Consider the following 18,723-nt stretch of genomic DNA (forward strand, 5'->3'; position numbering starts at 1 on the left):
TGCATGTGAGGCAAGCACTCTACCAACAGCCCGATTTTAATCTTATTTATTCATTTATTATTATTATTAGGTACTGGGAATTGAACCCAGGGGTGCTTAACCACTGAGCACATCCTCAGCCCCTTTTATTTTTATTTGAAACAGGGTCTCACTAAGTTGCTTAGGGCCTCACTAAGTTGTTCAGGCTGGCCTTGAACTCGAGTTCCTCCTGCCTCAGCCTCCTGAGCCACTGGATTTCAGGCATGTACCACTGCATCTGGGAGAAAGAGTGGTTTAGAGTAATGGCTTTCAACTTTTTTAAAGTGACTCCCCCCCACCCAGAATTACCTTTTATTTTATGAACTGAACTGAAAGCAAACTTTACCACTACTACTACTACTACTATCATTATTATTATTATTATTATTATTAGTTCTGGGGATCAAATCCAGGGCCTTGAGTATGCTAAGATATGCTCTACCACTGAGAGTGGAAAATTCCCTCCACCTGGGGAACTTTCTCTCAGTACTGCCTGGTCCTTATGTGCAGCCTTTTGTGTGGTTCCCCCAAATGCTGGTCATGATTTCACAGCCCACTAGTGGGTCACAATCTTTGTAGGTCAGCCTTGGGTTGACAGCAGTGTTTCTCAACTTTTTTTCCCCCCCATTACTGCTCTTTTAAGAAAACTTGAATGTGTGTGTGTGTGTGTGTGTATTTTTTCCTCCTAATTGCTGCCCATTGTGATTTTTTTTTTATTGTTTTAGGCACTGAGGATTGAGCCCAGTTCTTCACACATGCAAGGGGAGCACTCTACCACTGAGTCACATTCCCAGCCCCCATCATAAAATTTTAATAACACAGATGTACTGTACATCTGTTTATGTATATCTGTGCTTCATATGTTAAAGAATAAGAATTTTTTGCCCCAAGAACAATTTTTAAGGGGTACTAGGGACTGAACACAGGGGCACTTTATCATTGAGCCACATCCTCAGCCCTTCTTGTTTTGAGACAGGATCTCACTAAGTTACATAGGGCCTTGCTAGTTGCTGAAGCTGGCCTTGAACTTGGGATCCTCCTACCTCAGCCTCCTGAGTTGCTGGGATTACAGGCATGCACCATGGTGCCTGACCCAAGAACCAGTTTGTGCCCTCTGAGGGGCAATGTACCCCAGTTGAGAATTCAGGAGCAACAACACACTGACAAACATTTTGAGTCCCCCTTACACACACTCTCCCAATCTCCAATGAGATGTTTCCATTTTTCAAATGCATAAGTCGAGACTCAAAGGTATTTTTATTCATTATTGAAATGACTGATCATGAGACTGGGAATTGAAAACTTACCAATGTCCTCACTTAGCTTCTTATCTTCTCCAAACCTTTGTTCCTTGATGTGCAAAATGATGGAATGGATTCAAAGAAGTGTTTCCCGAACTTCAGTTAATGGTTTTGTTTTGGTTTTTGTACTATTTGACCTAATAATAGCAAATAATTATACAACATTGACAGATGCCAGGCACCAATCTAAGCCCTTTACATATATTATCTAATAATAATAATATATTATCTAATCATAATAACTTTAGAAATACCTTCCCTGTACAGATGAACAAATTGAGGCACAGAGAGGCTATGTGACTTGCCCAAGGTCACACAAGTAGTAGTTAGTGGCAGAGACAGGACTTGAACCTAGTAGTCTGAATTCTTGGGTTCCCACTTTTAACCATGTACTCTAAAAGGATACTTTTTTTTAAATTGGGGTGAAACCCCACAGGTACTTTACTTCTAAGATACACACCCACCTTTTCTTATTTTATTTGAGACAGGGTCTCACTAGGTTGTCCTGGCTGGCCTTGAACTTCCGATTCTCTTCCCAGGGCTTCTCTGTGTGCTGGAGATCACAGGGGTGCATCACTGTCACCGGGTCTAACTAAAAGGAAAGTTTTTAATCACGATAAGAAATAGAACGCTTGTAAATAGACAAGTAACATATATACATATATAAATTGGACAGGCCATAACCTTCTATCCAGAAGATGTCCCCACTGCATATTCTGAGCTGGAGGCTGCTGTCTCTTGGTTAAAAGAAAGAGAAAAAGATAAGCACAGATAGAAAGGTGTTAAGAGGTCCTGGCAGCAGAAGGAGACTTTCTCCTGGAGCCATCTTAGAAGTGTTGAAAGGGAAGTGGATGCTGAACTGTTTGTACCACCTAAAATAAACCAAGATGGGATGCACTGTGCACACTGCAACTTGTCGGGTGTTATAGAAGTGTGTGGGCTCCCCTGTGAAGAAAGGGAGATGGTACCAGCCAGTCCTGGCCTGGGAGTGCAGCCAGAAAGCTTTTGGCCACCACCGCATGTAAAGGGGCAGTGTAGGGTGGCACTGCCCTCTCCCCGCTCCCCCCAGCTCCCCACACCAGTCTCTCCCCGCATCCTGTCCTGGCAGACCTGCCACTGGTTTACCTGGGTCTCTGTTGCTTCAGGCTGCTGTGCTCACCCTCTTTACCTGGGCACAGCGGGCCTCTGCCTGCCGGCGCGCAGCTGTGATATCATCACAGGCTGTGAATAAGTAAACAATAAGCAGTCAGAGTGGCCTGTTCCCCACCTGACACCAAGAGAAGGCCCAATTCCCCCCACTCGTGCTCTGGGGAGAGTCTTGGCCCGGGTGCCTGGGTATTTATTATTTAGTACTTTTGTTTGTACCTGTCCCAGGTGAGGTACAATTCCAAGTGATTCCAGTCCAAAAAAAAGCACAACAGAGGAGAAGGAGACAGACAACAAGGGCCCAAGTCCCCATATGTTGGCTGTGTAATCTTGGCCAAGTTGCAGTGCCTTTCTGAGCCCCTGTTGTGTATATACACAAAGTCCCATTGCCTGGACCTGGATCCTGGTTCTGCCCTCTCACTAGCCAAGAGTCCTTATATAAGTGACTCACCTTCTTTGAGTCCCTTGGGCTTCTTATCTATAAATGGGGACAATAACAGAGCTGCTACAAAGGGCTGCCAAGATGATTAAGTGAGAAGATATGCATAAAGCATAGTTCCCAGGTATCCATTGTGATCTCCATTAATTGTTTTGTTGTTGTTTTGCAGTTCTAGGGATCAAACCCAGGGCCTTGCTCATATTAGGCAAGTACTCTACCACTGAGCTCTCTTGATATTTTAATGGTCTCTTGTTCCATGCTAGGTACTTTACAAACCCTTTCTCTAACCATCACAAATTCTGCCAGCTTCTTGTGGAAGTTCCCACTTTCCAGGTGAGGAAGACTGAGGCTCAGTGAGGTCAGTTGATCTGCCTGAGGTCACACAGGTACAATGTCAGAACTAGATTTCCAATAGCCAGATCTTGCTTGATTCTAAAGGGTCTGTTTTCCAAAGTAGGCCTCATTCTTTCCCATCTATAAAGTGGAAATAATGGCTGCTGTCACCCAGGTCTACAGGGAGGATTAAATAAGATAAGGTCTGCAGAGAGGCCTCTATTGAAGCTGGCTCAGCTCTTTGGTCCTCCAGGGTAATTACCCAGGCACAGGCCTTTCATTTTTATAATCAGGAGGCTGGTGAGCTTAATCTCTAGGAGACAATGCTGCCTGCTAGCCATAGGAGGGGTCTGAAGGGTTAGATCAAAATCAGATCTGCGGGTGCTCTTCCCAGGCCCAGGCCCAAGTCTGAACAAGCTTCTTTCATCTCTGGCCTTCTCTGTGGCCAGTCTCCCACCTGGCCCAGGATCATCCAGAGCATGTCTCCCTTCCCTAAGGGCAGCACAAAAAACTGTGATACTATCCAACATCCCCAGTTTTAACCTTCAGGGAGAGGGACACTGATGTTTATCCAGCTATTGTGAAGTCAGTTTCTCGCTGTCTCCCACAAATGGTATGATGTGGGTAGAAGTGGGGCTTTGGCAGAGTGGGGTGCATACGTCACCCCTCCCACTAGCCTGCCTGGCAACAAGGCCTGGTGCACTGTCCACCTTCCTGCATAATGTATGAGCCAACAGTAGGAACAGAACACCATTAGCAGTGAGTCTGACCACTGCAGACCATGGCTGTGTCCAGAACCCTCGCCAAAGCTGACGTGTCTGTTGGCCCCGGCTGAAGAGAGGGTGGGGATATGTATCACCAGAGGCCTTTCCTGTGGCCAAGGTGGGAACTGGCCTCATCCTGATCCTCGGGGACTCTATCAAGTAAGAAGACAGCCCCGAGAAGGCAATCAGACCCTGCCTTCCAATCAACAATGGTGACATGGGGAGAGTCCTATTTTCTGGGCTCAAACCCCCAGGGGTCTAGGATGGCAGAGGGAGTGGTTGGGAACCCCCTTGGTGTGGTTGAAGGTAGGAGGGGCAATTTGGAAGCCAGGGACGCAGTGCCTGGCAATTTCTGTGGCTGCCTGATGGCACAGGAAACCTCCTGGGACAGCAGCTGTGACCAGGAGGTACATCAGGGTGAAGAGCAAAAGGGGGAATGGTGTGGCATTGCAATTGGGGGGAAACACCAGGCTGCAGCATCGCGTAGGAAGTCAGGGGTCTCCATGGGAGGTGTGCTTATGTGTGTGCAATCAAAGGCCAGGAGTGAGAGGGGGATCCTTGAGGGCCTTGCCAGCCAGGGCAGCACTGGCACCTGGATGACAGCACCAACACTTCTTCCTTCATGGACAGAGTTGGATTCGGGTCATTCATAGAATCAGTGAGTATTAATTACTGTGGGATCCCCGAGGCTAGGCCAAGTGCTTGAGCTACAGAGATGAATCAGACTAGGCCCCAGCCCACAGTCTACCTGGAAAGCCAGGCACTGAAGTGGAGAAGTCAAATACCTCAAGGTGATGCTTGACTAGCAGCGCCTAACTAGGGCTGTGGGAACTCAGAGCCCAAAGTATCCACCTCTGTCTGAGGTTGGCAGCAAGAACCCACTGAGGCACAACTGAGCACAGGCTTGAGGTTTGTCATGAGGAAATGAAGGGAAGGGTGTGATAGGCAAAGGGAATAGTATCTGCAAAACCACAGAGCTGTAAGACCCTGAGCACTAACTCAGGAACCTTCAACAGATCTTATGTGGAGCTTTAAAAGAACGGACTGGGCATCAAATCTGATTTGTTTTACACATATTATCTGATTCCCCTCCTGCAGTAGAATGCCAGCAACGTGAAGACAGGAAATTGGCCTCATTGTCAGAGCTCCAGGACCCACAGTGGTGGCTTTATCCTGGATCTAGTAGGAAACCTTTGGAAGATTGAAAGCAGAAAAGGAACAAGATCTGTTGTGTGTGATGGGAAATAACTTTGACAATGACGTGAATGCTGAAAAAAAAATAGGTGTAAGAATGGAGAAATGAGGTCAGGTTGGTAAAATATTGATAATTCCACGCAATTAACAAGTAGTTTTGATTTGCACAATATTCCTGTGAATCAGGTGGCTCCCCTTTTTGTAGATGAGGAAATAGACTCAGTCTCATTAACTTGGGCCAAGTCACACAGCAAATTGGTTCAGTAGCCCAGGGTTTCAGTCCTTCCTTTGCAGCACCCAGAATCCAGGGCGGCACCTCCAACGGCCAGCGCCTGAAGGAGATCCGACCTAGGCAGGTGACAGTTCGCTATTCCGGTTCAGTTCCAGCCGGAAAGCCCAAAGGATGGCGGTTCAGAACCCTTGGCCGAAAATCAGGCGGGAAAAGCTAGGCGGGAAGAGGGTGTTTGAGTCTCGGCGGCCGCCGTAGGCGCGGCACTCTGGTCCCTATGGCAACAGCAAGAAGCAACGCAAGGTCCCGGGCGGTGCTGGCGCCACGGCGGATTGGACCCAGCGCGGGCGCGGAATCTGTGAACTGCCTGCGGCTCCGAGGGTGCAGGTGATGGGGATGCGTGGACCGAGGGAGCCCGGGTGTGGGACCGCGGAGGGGCGTGACCTGGGCCCGGCTGGGGCCTGGGAGGAAGGCGCCGCCCCTGCATCCCAGGACCACCCACCACGGTCCAGACCAGAGCCGTTAGTGGGCCTCAGTTTCCCCACACGGGAAATGGGAGGAGGAGAGGGCGCCCGGGCCAGCGGCCCCTCTCAGCCTCTGAGCCCAGGACCTTCTTTTTCTCTGCAGCTCCTGGAGTGACTAGCGCAGCCCTGCCCCATGGACGTGAGTCCAGGCCCCTTCCCTACCCTGCTGCGGCCCCCTCCGCGCCTCAGCTCCCCTTGACTTTGCTCGCCTCCAGCTAAGGCTGGGGAAGGAGCTTTTTACCCAGCCCTTCCAGCTTAGGACAAGAGCTGGGAGAAAAACAGGGTCCTGGATGGACTAACAGCTGGAGGGCACATTTCCGGTGTTCCCGGCAAGATAAAGAGTCTACCAAGTCATCAGGGAGAGAGGGTGAAGTGGTGGCAATGGGGTTAGAGATGGGGTCTGTTTGGAGAAGCGAACTTAAGAGAAGAGTTTTTTAAGTCCTGGGAGATTCTAGAAGTATTGGATGGCGGTGAAATGGGGATGACAGGGGAAAAGGCAGGTTTGGGGGACAAGATGGTGAGTCAAGGGGTCATCCAATTGACTCTTTCTCCCTGATCTAGTGGTTGCTCCTCCCCCAGCCACCCCTGTGTCCTTCTGTGTTCCTGCTGCCCCCCCACCTCCTTGTCACCCCCCCCTTCCTCTGCTTGTCCAGGCCTCCTCTAGCCCATGGGATCCAACCCAGGCTTCTGCCAGCAGCCCTCCCCTGCTGCTGCCCATTCCTGCCATCGTCTTCATTGCGGTGGGCATCTACTTGTTGCTGCTGGGCCTAGTGCTGCTGACTAGGCACTTCCTGCTGGTGAGGGGGCCGTGAGGAATAAAGGGTGGGTTCTGGAAAACGGGATGCCAGTCAATCTGCCCCTCATCTCAGACTTTTACTATGAGGCACCTTCACCCTATAGTCCCTGCATGGATCCTTTTCGTGGGACCAGGAGTCCCTCCTCCCTGTCCCCAGGCCATCCTTATCTCGCCCCCTCCCTAAAGGGAGTTTCAGCCGTCCCTACCTACCTGCTCTGCTGCTCTCAGGATCCTGAGCCCTCCCATCTCCTAGGCCCAGGGCTGCTGCGCAGACTGCAGCTCCCCCTGCAGGAAGAAAGGTGCCTTACAAGACTGTTGCTGGACCTGTGCAGAAGCCTGTGACTTCCCTCTGCCCAGCCCTGGCCGCTACCTGGATGCCTGCTGCCCTCAACCCAGCGAAGCTGTGAGTTCTCACCCTGCCCCGCAGAGCTCTGATCTAGGGATGATCTGTGCCTTTATTGTCTCTGTTCAATCACATTTGTTACTGAGCACCAACTCTAGGTGAGGCACGGTTCAGGTATTGAGCTATGTGAAGACAACATAACAACACATCAGGTCCTGTCTAACGATGACGGCTACCTGAGGAAAATAGGGCAACCGCCAGGGAAAGGTGATCTGTGCAACATGCACAGCACGTAATCAACACTTCTGAAAATGGTAGTTAAAAGGAAAATAGCTAAGCCAGGCACAGTGGCACATGCCTGTAATCCCAGCAACTCAGGAGGTTGAGGAAGGTGGATTATAAGTTTGAGGCCAGCCTCAAGAATTTAGCGAGATCCATCTCAAAAAAATTTTTAAAAGGGTCTGGGAACTCATAACTCACTTATGGGGACTGAAAAAAACAAAAAAAGGAAAAATAGCTCCCAGAGCACCTGAGAGTCATTGAGTGAATATTATGTCCCAGAGAACACCACTTTATTGGCATTATTATTTTTCCTAGAAACCCTGAGATCTAGGTATTTATTTCACTTTTAACTTTTAATTGATACATTGCTAGTTATGTGAATTGCATATTTATTTATTTATTTATTGTAGAGGGATTGAACCAAGGGGTTCTTAACCACTGAACCATGTCCCCAACCCTTTTTTATACTATATTTTGAGACAGGGTCTCATTGAGTTGCTTAGGGCCTTGCTAAGTTACTGAGGGTGACTTGTGGTCCTCCTGCCTCAGCCTCCCAAGCCAATGGGATTACAGGCATGTGCCACCATACCTGGCTAGTTGGGTATTTTTAAAAACTTATATATATGTTTACAAAATATTTCAAAAAGCATTACAAAAAGTATTATTTGCAAAGCACACATGTAAAACCACAAAATATAAATCACTTTATAAACAAATTCTCAAATCCAAAGTGGCTACATTTTGTGTATGTCCCTCATATGCTAATATCCAGTACTATTACTGCTGCACCTTACTATTATTTGGCAAAAATGGAGTCACACCATATAGACCATATCACCACAACTGCTACCTGTCCTTTAAACTTGACATGATACCTTGGCCGCCTCTCCATGCCTGAACATGTAGGTGGATAAGTATTATTATGCCCTTTCTGCAGGGGGGTAAACTGGCTTGGGAAAGTTTAATGGCTTTTCAGTGTTACCCAGCGAAGCCTTGCTTAGAAAATTGCTCCACAGTCCTAGCAGCGGCAGAATCCTCAGGGGAGAAGCCTGGCTCACTGAAGACAAGCCATTTTTACATTTGTGGGTTTAAAGATGTTTAGTGATCGACCACCTTTCTAGACAGTGATATTTTGAGCTCAGAGAATTAGACAGCAAAGCTTCTGCCCTTGGAGCGGTGACCTCCCTAGGAGAAAGTGGGGGATAAAAGAACAAGCCCCAGCAAAGTCAAAACTTGGGCTGACTGGGCTTGCTGCAAATTTCTGGCAGATGTTTTGAGTTTCAAAATAAACTGTGGGACAAGGAGCTCTCCTCTTTCAAATAATCTGCTTCTGATTCCCCAGGAATAGCCAGGAGTAGGGCCCCAGCATTACTGATGAGAGGGAAAGGGGAAGAAAAAAGACGACCTTGGGTTCTATCTAGAAACTCCTATCTTATAGGAGATGCCCAATTACAAAGTGAGTTGTGGCCCCCTGTCCTGGGGACACAGTCCCCTTGCCTGTCTGTATGCATGAGGTAAACTGACAGGGAAGCATCTCTTCCTTAGGAGAGAGGGTGGGGTGAGATGTACTGTAAAAAAGGACTGGGTCCCCCCACCTGCCAATTCAAGGCTATAGGATTGGCAAGGCTCCAGACCTGGAGACTTTAGGGCCTGAACCTCTCCAGCTTCTGCTGGAACTGGGCAGGAAGGGATGTAGAGAGCCAAGGGCAGGCAGGGTCATTCTGTCCTTGAGCTCTTTCCTCAAAGTACACTGCAGTCCCTGTGTTTGCTAGTTTCCTTATAGTAACAATGACAGTCACAAAGGTGACAGAGCTCTGCCTGTATTACAGTTGTGGACATTTAAGCTCACAGAGGCTTAAGTGACTTGCCTGAGGTCACACAACTGGGCCAGCCAGACCACAAACCCAGGGCTCTTTTCCTTTCTCAGGAAAAAACCTGCCTGCCATGTTGCTTTCACTGGCAAATGGTGAGGATCTCATCCTTTTACTTAAAAATTCATCAAAATATTTATGAAGTCACTGTTGAGGCTTTGTGCTGGACCCCAGGGGCTCAGCAGAAACAGCACAGACAAGGTCCCCCTCCCAGGGCTTACATGGACAGAGAGAAATAGGCAATTACCGTAGAATGTAAGGAGGGTATGATATCATGGGTTGATTGACAGCCATGTGTGTGATCAGAAGCAGGTGGGGGAGTTAAAGGGAAAGCCACTCAGTAGGTGTGGGGTGGGACTGTAGTTTGTGACCTTCTAATGAGCTCTCACATAATTTTGATTCACACCAGTGTTGAGAATTACTGTTAAGGGGAACTGGAACTACAGTGGTGAGAATGCTCCTATCAGGTATAGGCTCAGTGCTTCCCACTGACTCTCCAAGTGACCCTGTGAAGCAGGTGCTGTGTTGATTTTAGAGATGGAGAAACTGAGGTTCAGAACATGAATTAGCCAAGCTGAGACTGAAGCCTGGGCCTTTCTGAATTTCAAGCCTGAGCTGTAATCTGTAAAATGATGACTGGTCCTCACGAAGATCAAGGGAAATTCCAAAGTGAAAGAGCCTAGTTCTAGAAATGCAAGGGTTAACAGTCTTGTGGAGTCCTTGTTTAATGTACTTAAACAGCAGATTCCTTCCAGAAGCCACATGGCTGCTTGTGAGAGTCAAGAAACCCATTAGCCAGTTATTAATGACTGGATCTAAACCCTTCAGTGCACAGAGCCAAGAAATGCTTTTAATACCCTGTTTCTGAGGTAAGGGCAGTATAGTTGCTCTCAGCCACCAGCTCTGTGTACAGAATGATGGAGTGGTCCTCAAAACCCACAGAGCCAACATCATCCCCAAACTGGGACTCCCCAGAGACACCCCTAAACCACACCCTCATCAAACACACAAAAACCATTTCTCCCTTCCACCGTGACACCTCTAGCCCTCTCCCTCTGTAGACATTAGCACAGCCCAATTCAGACCCCTCTGCCTGCCGTTGGCAAATCCCCTCCCCTTGCTGGAACCCTAGTGACACTGATCTCACCAGTCATCTGACACCGCACCCCGAAACCTCAGCTGTTGAAAAGGTCATTCCCCTATTCCTGGCTTGGCCCAGTCTCTGATTGAACAGTGCAACTGTGACTGTTACTCCTCAAGGAGCCAATCTTCTGTCATACAGCCATCCTGGGTGTGTCCCACTCCAGCCATTTGGCCTGCCTCCAGTCCATGCCTGGGGCAGTTGCAGATCATCCTTGTCCCAGGCAGAGGAGCAGTAAGTGGAGGGGTCAGGTCTCCCTATCTGTAAGGACATGATGTTCCTTTTCCCTGACCAACAGACGTTGTTTTCCTGGAGCTTAGAAGCCCTCTTATTTTTGCATAAAGAGGGAAAAATGAAGTGTTTAGATTCATCCATTCATTCAACATTTTTCTGCATATTGGACACCTGCCAAGTTCCCTACACTGGCCCAGTGGAGGACAGGAGAAAAACTGGCCTGCCTTTGTACCCCAGAATGAAGTTGACATGCTTAGTCCTGGGAGATAGTGGGGACTGGGGCATCGTAGGCCTAAAGACTAGCAGACCCTGGTCCATCCCAGCTTTACTGTTTCTCTTGGGCAGGTCACTCCCTTCTCTGAGCCTCTATTTCCGTTTTATTAAGAGGCCCACTCTTCAGGACTGTGATAATTAAAAGATATAATCTTAAATTTAAAAAAATTGAAATTTTCATTTTTCAAAGAAAACTAGAAAGTTTTAAAAATCATTCGTGGGGCTGGGGATGTGGCTCAAGCGGTAGTGCGCTTGCCTGGCATGCGTGCAGCCTGGGTTCGATCCTCAGCACCACATACAAAGATGTTGTGTCCGCCGAGAACTAAAAAATAAATATTAAAAAATAAAATAAAATAAAAATCATTCATGAATGTAGTCTGTGCCCTACACAAAGTTGGGCTCAACAATGAATGACATCCTGCAGTTGGGTCTCATGCCAAGAAAGAAGTCCATATAACCACTGCAATTCTTTTCATGATGGACAGAAAAACACGCATGCTTTCTCTTCCTATTGCCTCTCAATTGCACAAGGCCATGAGGTTGTAGCAGAACCACCTTCACTGGGACACCTCAATTCTAGCATAGACCAAGGGCCCACTGGTGCTCAGCCTCCTTATATAAGCAATGGGAAGAAGGAGAGAACCCTTATGTAATTGGCTCCAGCTCCTGAGCTGAAATGCTAGAACACTGCCTCATTGCTGATTTCCCAGCAGCACAGGGAATAGCTTTGTTCTCAGGAATGGTGGATAGTACTTTATTTTGGCACTGGGGATTGGATTCAGGGATCTCAAAAAAAAAAAAAGAGCCGCATCCCCATCTAACTGCCTATTTTATATTTATTTAAAGACCAGTCTCACTGAGTTGCTTAGCAGCTCCCTTTAGCTGAGGCTGGCTTTGAACTCATGATTCTCCTGTCTCAGCCTCCCGATCTCTGGGATTACAGGGTGGATGGTACTCTCTATACCACTAGCAGTTGCAACTTCCACAGCCCCTCTGTTTCCTTCTCCCCTTGGAGGGAAACAGACTGCGGCTCTGGTCCTGCCTCACCACTCTCTCCTCTCCTTAGGGTTGGGCTCCTCAGTGCCCCCGCTGCTGCCCGCTCTGTGACTGTGCCTGTGCCTGCCAACTTCCTGATTGCCAGAGCCTCAACTGTCTCTGCTTTGAGATCAAGCTCCGATGAGGACCCAGGATCCCTGCCCTTTGGGGAGCAGCCAGCCCCCAGGGCCCACATGCTCCCCTCCCTCAGGGCCCCCAAGACACTTTTTCTCCAGGCCATTGGAACCACAAATGGCTCACCACTCTGGCAACTGGAGGGCCGGGTTACCTGCAAGGCAGGGCTCAGAGAGCCCTTGGGCAGCTGGACTGCAGCTCCTTTGGAGGGTGGGAGGGAGAGAGGCTGCCCCTCTTTCCCTCCCCAAGTAAACTATTGTATTTGATTTGGAGGATGCGGGGAGCATTGCTCACCACAGACTGCATGATGGGTGGGACTCAGCTGGCCTTGAGTGTCAGGATTTAGGGGTGCCCAACCACACCCCGTTCATGGACTCTTGGTTATTTTAGGAGGTGAGTATTTGCCTGCATCTGCTCTCCCTCTTAAAAAAAAAAAAAAAAAAAAAGGAGCCACCATGAGTCCCAGAGCCACGGGGAGGAGGGAATCAGAGGAGGCATGGGAGGAGGCAGGGTGGCCACCCCATCTAACTGCCTGTACTCCTTTCCCTCCCCACAGACCTCGGGTCTAAGATTGATTTCTCTTGACAACCAAGAGCTTCAGTCTAGGTCTCCAAGGAAGAAATTTCCTCTGAAGTACCGGTGAGTGGGAGGGGACCCCTCCTCCCCCTAGGGCAGACCCAAGGCTTCCTCCTCCTTCCCCCACGGAGGGCCCCAGCTGGCTTGAATGTCAGGGGCTTCAGGTTTCCCTAAATATAGGTCCTTTGCCGGGGATCCGTGGCGGCGAAAGGGCAGGGGTTACCGTGAAGGTCGGGGACATTTGTGTGTGGGGGGAGGGCAGGAGCTGCCTTATAACCCAGTGTCCGCCTGGCTCTCTCGCCGCCGACCACGACCACGCTCTGCCTGCGCCTCCCTTTCAGCCTCGCAGCAGGTGGGCAGCTAGCCGAACTCTGTGGGGTGGGGGTGGGCCGAAGGGGTCGGAATGGGGGAAGGATTCGGGAAGCTCAATAAATATCTGGGAGCGCGGAAATCGGAAATCTGCGGATCAGCGCGGGGGTGGATTTTGTATTGGAGAAGGAATTCAGGTTCAGGGACACTTGTTTAGGCCAAGTCCTAGCCGGTTAGTTCCGCACAGTCTGGTTTTCAAGTCTGCACCAGCAGCGGGCGAAAGCGCATGTGCCAGAGCAGGCCAGGCTGGCCTTCCCGGCCCGACTCTACGCTGACGCGGGAACCCCTTGCCAGGGCGGGACCCCACACCTAGGGGAAGGCCTCGCTACGGCTGTCTGCAAGCCCAGGCCGCTCTCTTCCGCTCCCAGTGCTTCCGTTCGCCGCCCTTCTCCCCGCCTCTCTTGCGCCTGAGTTAAGGACTGGGAGGGATCAGCTCCGCACCGAGCAGGACAGCCCACGGGCGAGGCAGGCAGACGCCCGACCTCTTGATTTGGTTATGATGTGACATGCAATGCAACCACGCTGGCCGGAAGCTGGGGCTGCCCTGGCGCGGGGATGGTACCTGGGAGGAGAGAAGCCAGCCTTCGTATCTTTTGATTCTTCTTCTATCGCTTTTCCCCCACCTCCCCATCCCCATCTCATCCCGTGCCAAAATTCCGGCTGAGTCACCGCACTCCAGAGCGCGCCAGACTGAGTGGGGGGGAAGTATAAGGGAGGGGAGGGCCCTGGCGACCCGCGGGATGTGGCCCGAGTCACGTCCTGGGGGGATGGGGGTGGGATCGTATTCTAGCTGCCTTGTCCCCTCCCAAGAGCCGCCTCCTAGCTTCGCCTTTCTGGGCGGCCTTGCGCACTGTCCCTCGCCTGCAATTGGACGCCTCCAGTCCCCGGTAAAGGAAAAAACCCAGTGGAGGGCGGAGCGGTGTCTTTAAAAGACCAGAGTCGCCTCCTCCCGCCCGCCCCCTGCGCCGCCCCCTTGGGATCTGAATAGGCTTCGTTCCTCTCGGAACGCGCCGCAGAACCCGGTTCCGGTGACGACTGCAGCGTTCGCATCTCAGTCCACCCGCCAGCCCACCGCCCTCCGCCGCCGCACCCCACAAACCCGCCCCCTTCTGTGCCAGGTGAGCGCCCCTAGCCACGTGCGAGGGTCTGGAACCATGGAGAAGGATCCTGGGGCAGTGGCGGGTGGGGCGCCTTCGCGGAGCCCCCACCCGGGGATTGTGGCCAGTATCTTCCCACTACCACCCCACAGACTTGCTCTCCAGGCCGCTACTCCCCAACCCTCTCCAGCTCTAGCTCCCTCGGTTAGCTGCGCAACGAAGCAGCACCACGCTGAGTCATGGCGGGGGAGGAAGCAGGACGAGATGAAGGACCATTACCCCAATCCCTATCTTTGCAGGGACCCCCGGTACAAAGTCGTAGGGTCCCTTTGCCTCGATAGAGATCCCGAAAGGCAAAGAGGGGTGGACGCAGCTTATACTTGCCTCAGGATTTGCACAACTGGGTGGCGGGTGATTCCTGCCCCTGGAGACCCTGAGCCCCTGGTATTGGGGGAAAACTCCTCAGCTGGGCCTCATGACCCATTAACACTTTCCCTATCTTTCCTTGAGATCTTGATTCTAAGCCTGGAACTGCTGCAGCCGTGCAAACAGACAGGAGCATTTTTCAGGGAAGGGGTGGGGCGCTTGCCTCCCCTCAACATTCTCTTTCCCTGTATGAGCAGTGAGCACGGGCGAACCTTACCCTTCCCTCCACCTCCGACTGGGCTTGCTGGGCTGCCCTTCCCTGGGCTTTCGATTACCTCCTACTTTTTTCCCTAACACCCTCCCCTCACCCTGGGGGGAGAAGCCTGACCTTGGGATGTCCTTGAAGCCTTGGAGCCTAGGCCAGCCATGGGATCTTGGGCGGATTGGAAGGAACACCCTAATAGCAGTCGGGAGATCTGGGTTCTTTTAATCTCAGACCCCCCCCCCCCCCCACCCCCCCCCCCCCCCCGTGGTGTGGCTGGATGCACAGATCTTTACCTTCTCTGGGACCTTTCACATGAGATTTGGGGCCCTCTGCCCTACTCATGACCTTTAAATTCTAAAATACTTCGGTTCGGTTTTGTTTCTAGGCAAGGTGACCCCATGGCAAGGCGCAAGCCAGAAGGGGCCGGCTTCAACATGACCCGCCTGTCCCTGGCTATGGCTTTTTCCTTTCCCCCAGTTGCCAGTGGGCAACCCCACTCTCAGCTGGGAAACACCCAGCAACAAACTCAGGAGCAAACCCAGCAACAGACAGAGTTAGGAAAGGTACAGGAGGAGGCAGGCCTAGTATAGGGAAGTCGGGTGTAGGGGAGAGTTGGGGACAGGAAGTGCCCCAGGACCTGCCAGGGTGTGGGGCAGGGGAGGTAGGGATCGATTCCCCTGACTTCCAAGAAAGGGGCCTCTTTCACTGGGCGACCATGAGAAGTCCCAGCTAACTACTCTACCTCCATCTGTCTCCTTTACCCAGGAACCTGCTACCACCAGCACCATGCCCTATCAATACCCAGCACTGACCCCGGAGCAGAAGAAGGAGCTGTCTGAGATAGCTCGCCGCATTGTGGCTCCGGGAAAGGGCATCCTGGCAGCAGATGAGTCCACGGGTACGGTGCTGGCCCAAGACAAGAGTGGGAGGAGGGCCCAGGGTTGGAAGTGACAGGTCAATCTCTTTATTCTCCCATGTGATGCTCCCTTCCAGGAAGCATTGCCAAGCGGCTGCAGTCCATTGGCACTGAGAACACTGAGGAGAATCGGCGCTTCTACCGCCAGCTGCTGCTGACTGCTGATGACCGTGTGAATCCCTGCATTGGGGGTGTCATCCTCTTCCATGAGACACTCTACCAGAAGGCGGATGATGGGCGTTCCTTCCCCCAAGTCATCAAATCCAAGGGTGGTGTCGTGGGCATCAAGGTGAGGGAGCAGGGCCTCAGGATTTAAGTTTGGGAATGAATGTGAGGGAAAGGAATCCAGATTAATAGGACAGGGGATGAATATTGAGTTGGGGAGTCTAAAGACTAGGGTGGAGCCTTGGTTACAGACTTTATGGTGTACTCGGACTTGTTTGTGTGTGTGTGGTGCTGGGGATCAAACCCATAGTTTCCTGCATGCTAGGCAGATACTATAGCCACAGTGGCATTCTTTTTTTTAATGGTTTTTCTTTTTTTTTTTTTTTTTTTTTTAGTTGTACTGTTTATTTTTATGTAATGCTGAGAATCGAACCTAGGGCCTCGCATGTGCTAGGCGAGTGCTCTACCGCTGAGCCACAACCCCAGTCCTGGCATTCTTAATCTTTATAATTCTAAAAGCAAGGCATTACAGGTGAAAAGCCAGAAGTTCAGGGAGGTAAAATCATTTGCTCGGCATTAGTGAGTGGTAGAGCCCAGGTGTCCTGACACTCAATCCAATTAATATTCTTGTGGAAAAATATTCCAATGCATCACACCTCACAGGTCTGGGTGCTATAACTAAGTAAAAATATGGGCAAGCTTGGAGAGGTCGGTGAGAGATTAAGTGAGGTTGGGGTTGAGGGAGGAGGAAAAGATACTAGAGATCATTACCCTCATCCATCCCAACAGGTAGATAAGGGTGTGGTGCCCCTGGCGGGAACAAACGGCGAGACCACCACCCAAGGTGAGAACTGTTTGGATCTTTCCCCTGCCAGCCAGCGAGTGGAGATGCATCCCTCCCTCTCCCATCATGCTCTGACTCCTTCGTTTTCTCTTCAGGGCTGGATGGGCTGTCTGAGCGCTGTGCCCAGTATAAGAAGGATGGAGCTGACTTTGCCAAGTGGCGCTGTGTGCTGAAGATTGGGGAACACACCCCCTCATCTCTTGCCATCATGGAAAATGCCAATGTTCTGGCCCGTTATGCCAGCATCTGCCAGCAGGTGGGACTGCAGGTCCCCAAAAGGCCACCTCCCACCTCATTTGGTCCCAGTATGGGCTAGCTTGTCCCCCATCTGCCAGGATACCTACCTCCCCCAAAGTTGCTGTTCCCAATATGCACTGAACATGAGGCTGGGCCCTGGGAGGACATGCTGTAAGGCAGAGGGGCAGAATAGGGATTGCCTGGGTGGATCTGAGATGCCTGTCAGCAGTAATCTACTGAGGGCTTTGATGCCATGCATTCCTATCATCATCAAGATAAGATCCTGGCCAATGGCTGTGAGGACCTGTGGGTGGGGTTCTAGGTGATGAGGCCTTGTGGCTACTCTGTCCCTCCCCTGACAGAATGGCATCGTGCCCATTGTGGAACCTGAGATCCTTCCTGATGGGGACCATGACTTAAAGCGCTGTCAGTATGTGACTGAGAAGGTAGGTTGCCTGTCTGTTCAGCTGGGATGGTGTGGTGGAATGGGCAGCAGAGTCCAAACCTTGGGCTCATACCTTACCTGTCCACTTTGACTTTGCCCTCCTCTAGGTTCTGGCTGCTGTCTACAAGGCTCTGAGTGACCACCACATTTACCTGGAAGGCACCTTGCTGAAGCCCAACATGGTCACCCCAGGCCATGCCTGCACCCAGAAGTACTCCCATGAAGAGATTGCCATGGCAACTGTCACAGCACTGCGCCGCACAGTGCCCCCTGCCGTCCCCGGTGAGGCCTACCTCCCTTGTCTTGGCCTCCCGGAGGTAGATGAACTGTGCCTACAACCCTGGAGCCCAACTGGTCTGCTTTCCAGAGCAGTGTCTAAGGGCTTCTTCCTGTTTCCTGGGTCTCTGGCTAAAGCCCCACCCCTATTTTGGCCCTTGTTCTACAGGAATCACCTTTCTGTCTGGAGGGCAGAGTGAGGAGGAGGCATCTATCAATCTCAATGCCATCAACAAGTGTCCCCTCCTGAAGCCATGGGCTCTGACTTTCTCCTATGGCCGAGCCTTGCAGGCCTCTGCTCTGAAGGCCTGGGGTGGGAAGAAGGAGAACATGAAGACCGCCCAGGAGGAGTACATCAAGCGAGCCCTGGTAAGGCAGGGGCAGATGGTGGCAGGGTGTGTCTGGGTGGATGGGAGGGACTCTGAGAAGAGACCTTCTCACACTGGCTCCTCTCCCCTCTTAGGCCAACAGCCTCGCCTGTCAAGGAAAGTACACCCCAAGTGGTCAGGCCGGGGCTGCAGCCAGCGAGTCCCTCTTCGTCTCTAACCATGCCTACTAAGCTGAGGCATTCTCAGGCTGCCCCCTCAACACTCCAGGCCCCTGCTCACACTCACTCTTCAAGAGGGGGCCACATGGGGCTCCAGGCTCTTTCCCATCACTCTTGCCTCCCTCGTGACTTTGGTGTGTGGTGTTTGTGTGCGCTAACTCCATCGCCCCTTCCAGCCCACTGCCAATAAACAACTATTTAAGGGGGAGTCTGTTGTCCGTGTCTTGTGGCATCTAAGGCAGGGTGGGCCAGGGGAGGTGGCTGAGCACAGAAGAGGAAAGAGCCCTAGTTTTGTGTTGATCTGTCCTGGGCAGGAAAAGGGTAGAAGGGGTGGGGTAGGGCCTTCCTCTGTTTTTTTACTTACTCAGGGCTTTGAGAAAGGCTGAGAGCTTGTCAAATTTTCTTCCTGTCTAACTAGGTTCAGAGTTGGGGACTACAGGTGTCACCACCTAAGTCTTATAAGGCTACAGTCTTGCATTCAAGGGTACAGAAGACCCCATGACAAAAGTAGCCACCACTATGAAAATGGGTGCTGATATTCCCAATTTATGCTTATCTTGCC

The 18,723-nt window shown here is 51.1% G+C and overlaps 2 protein-coding genes and 1 long non-coding RNA gene across 7 annotated transcripts; 2 read left to right on the top strand and 1 right to left on the bottom strand.

The window, feature by feature from the left end:
• Window positions 1-30: 30 nt before the first annotated feature.
• LOC144367502 (uncharacterized) lies at window positions 31-13,833 on the bottom strand. The gene is made up of 7 exons (XR_013426951.1): window positions 13,566-13,833; window positions 6,955-7,029; window positions 2,445-2,540; window positions 2,004-2,056; window positions 1,784-1,911; window positions 1,326-1,456; window positions 31-256 (listed from the first exon to the last, which is right to left on the bottom strand). It is a non-coding gene; the product is annotated as an uncharacterized LOC144367502 (long non-coding RNA).
• LOC110597981 (uncharacterized) lies at window positions 1,897-12,700 on the top strand. 2 transcript variants are annotated; one of them, XM_021725497.3, is made up of 6 exons: window positions 1,897-5,811; window positions 6,052-6,087; window positions 6,602-6,745; window positions 6,998-7,147; window positions 11,955-12,451; window positions 12,615-12,700. In XM_021725497.3, the coding sequence occupies exons 2-5, from the start codon at window positions 6,082-6,084 to the stop codon at window positions 12,066-12,068; spliced, it is 414 nt and encodes a 137-aa protein (XP_021581172.1). In that variant the 5' UTR covers window positions 1,897-5,811; window positions 6,052-6,081; the 3' UTR covers window positions 12,069-12,451; window positions 12,615-12,700. The 2 variants fall into 2 exon arrangements, with proteins under 2 accessions (XP_021581172.1, XP_077880216.1); XM_078024090.1 differs by lacking the exon at window positions 6,602-6,745.
• On the top strand, window positions 12,558-18,369 carry Aldoa (aldolase, fructose-bisphosphate A). Of its 4 annotated transcripts, XM_013357910.3 has the most exons (10): window positions 13,977-14,121; window positions 15,117-15,294; window positions 15,497-15,629; window positions 15,725-15,936; window positions 16,602-16,656; window positions 16,752-16,912; window positions 17,256-17,339; window positions 17,446-17,620; window positions 17,784-17,983; window positions 18,078-18,369. In XM_013357910.3, the coding sequence occupies exons 2-10, from the start codon at window positions 15,130-15,132 to the stop codon at window positions 18,171-18,173; spliced, it is 1,281 nt and encodes a 426-aa protein (XP_013213364.2). In that variant the 5' UTR covers window positions 13,977-14,121; window positions 15,117-15,129; the 3' UTR covers window positions 18,174-18,369. The 4 variants fall into 4 exon arrangements, with proteins under 4 accessions (XP_013213365.1, XP_005323880.1, XP_005323881.1 ...); XM_013357911.3 differs by lacking the exons at window positions 13,977-14,121; window positions 15,117-15,294 and adding an exon at window positions 12,558-12,697; XM_005323823.4 differs by lacking the exons at window positions 13,977-14,121; window positions 15,117-15,294 and adding an exon at window positions 12,842-12,986.
• Window positions 18,370-18,723: the final 354 nt, after the last annotated feature.

Source organism: Ictidomys tridecemlineatus, chromosome 10 (genome assembly GCF_052094955.1).
Source record: "Ictidomys tridecemlineatus isolate mIctTri1 chromosome 10, mIctTri1.hap1, whole genome shotgun sequence".
NCBI lineage: Eukaryota > Metazoa > Chordata > Mammalia > Rodentia > Sciuridae > Ictidomys > Ictidomys tridecemlineatus.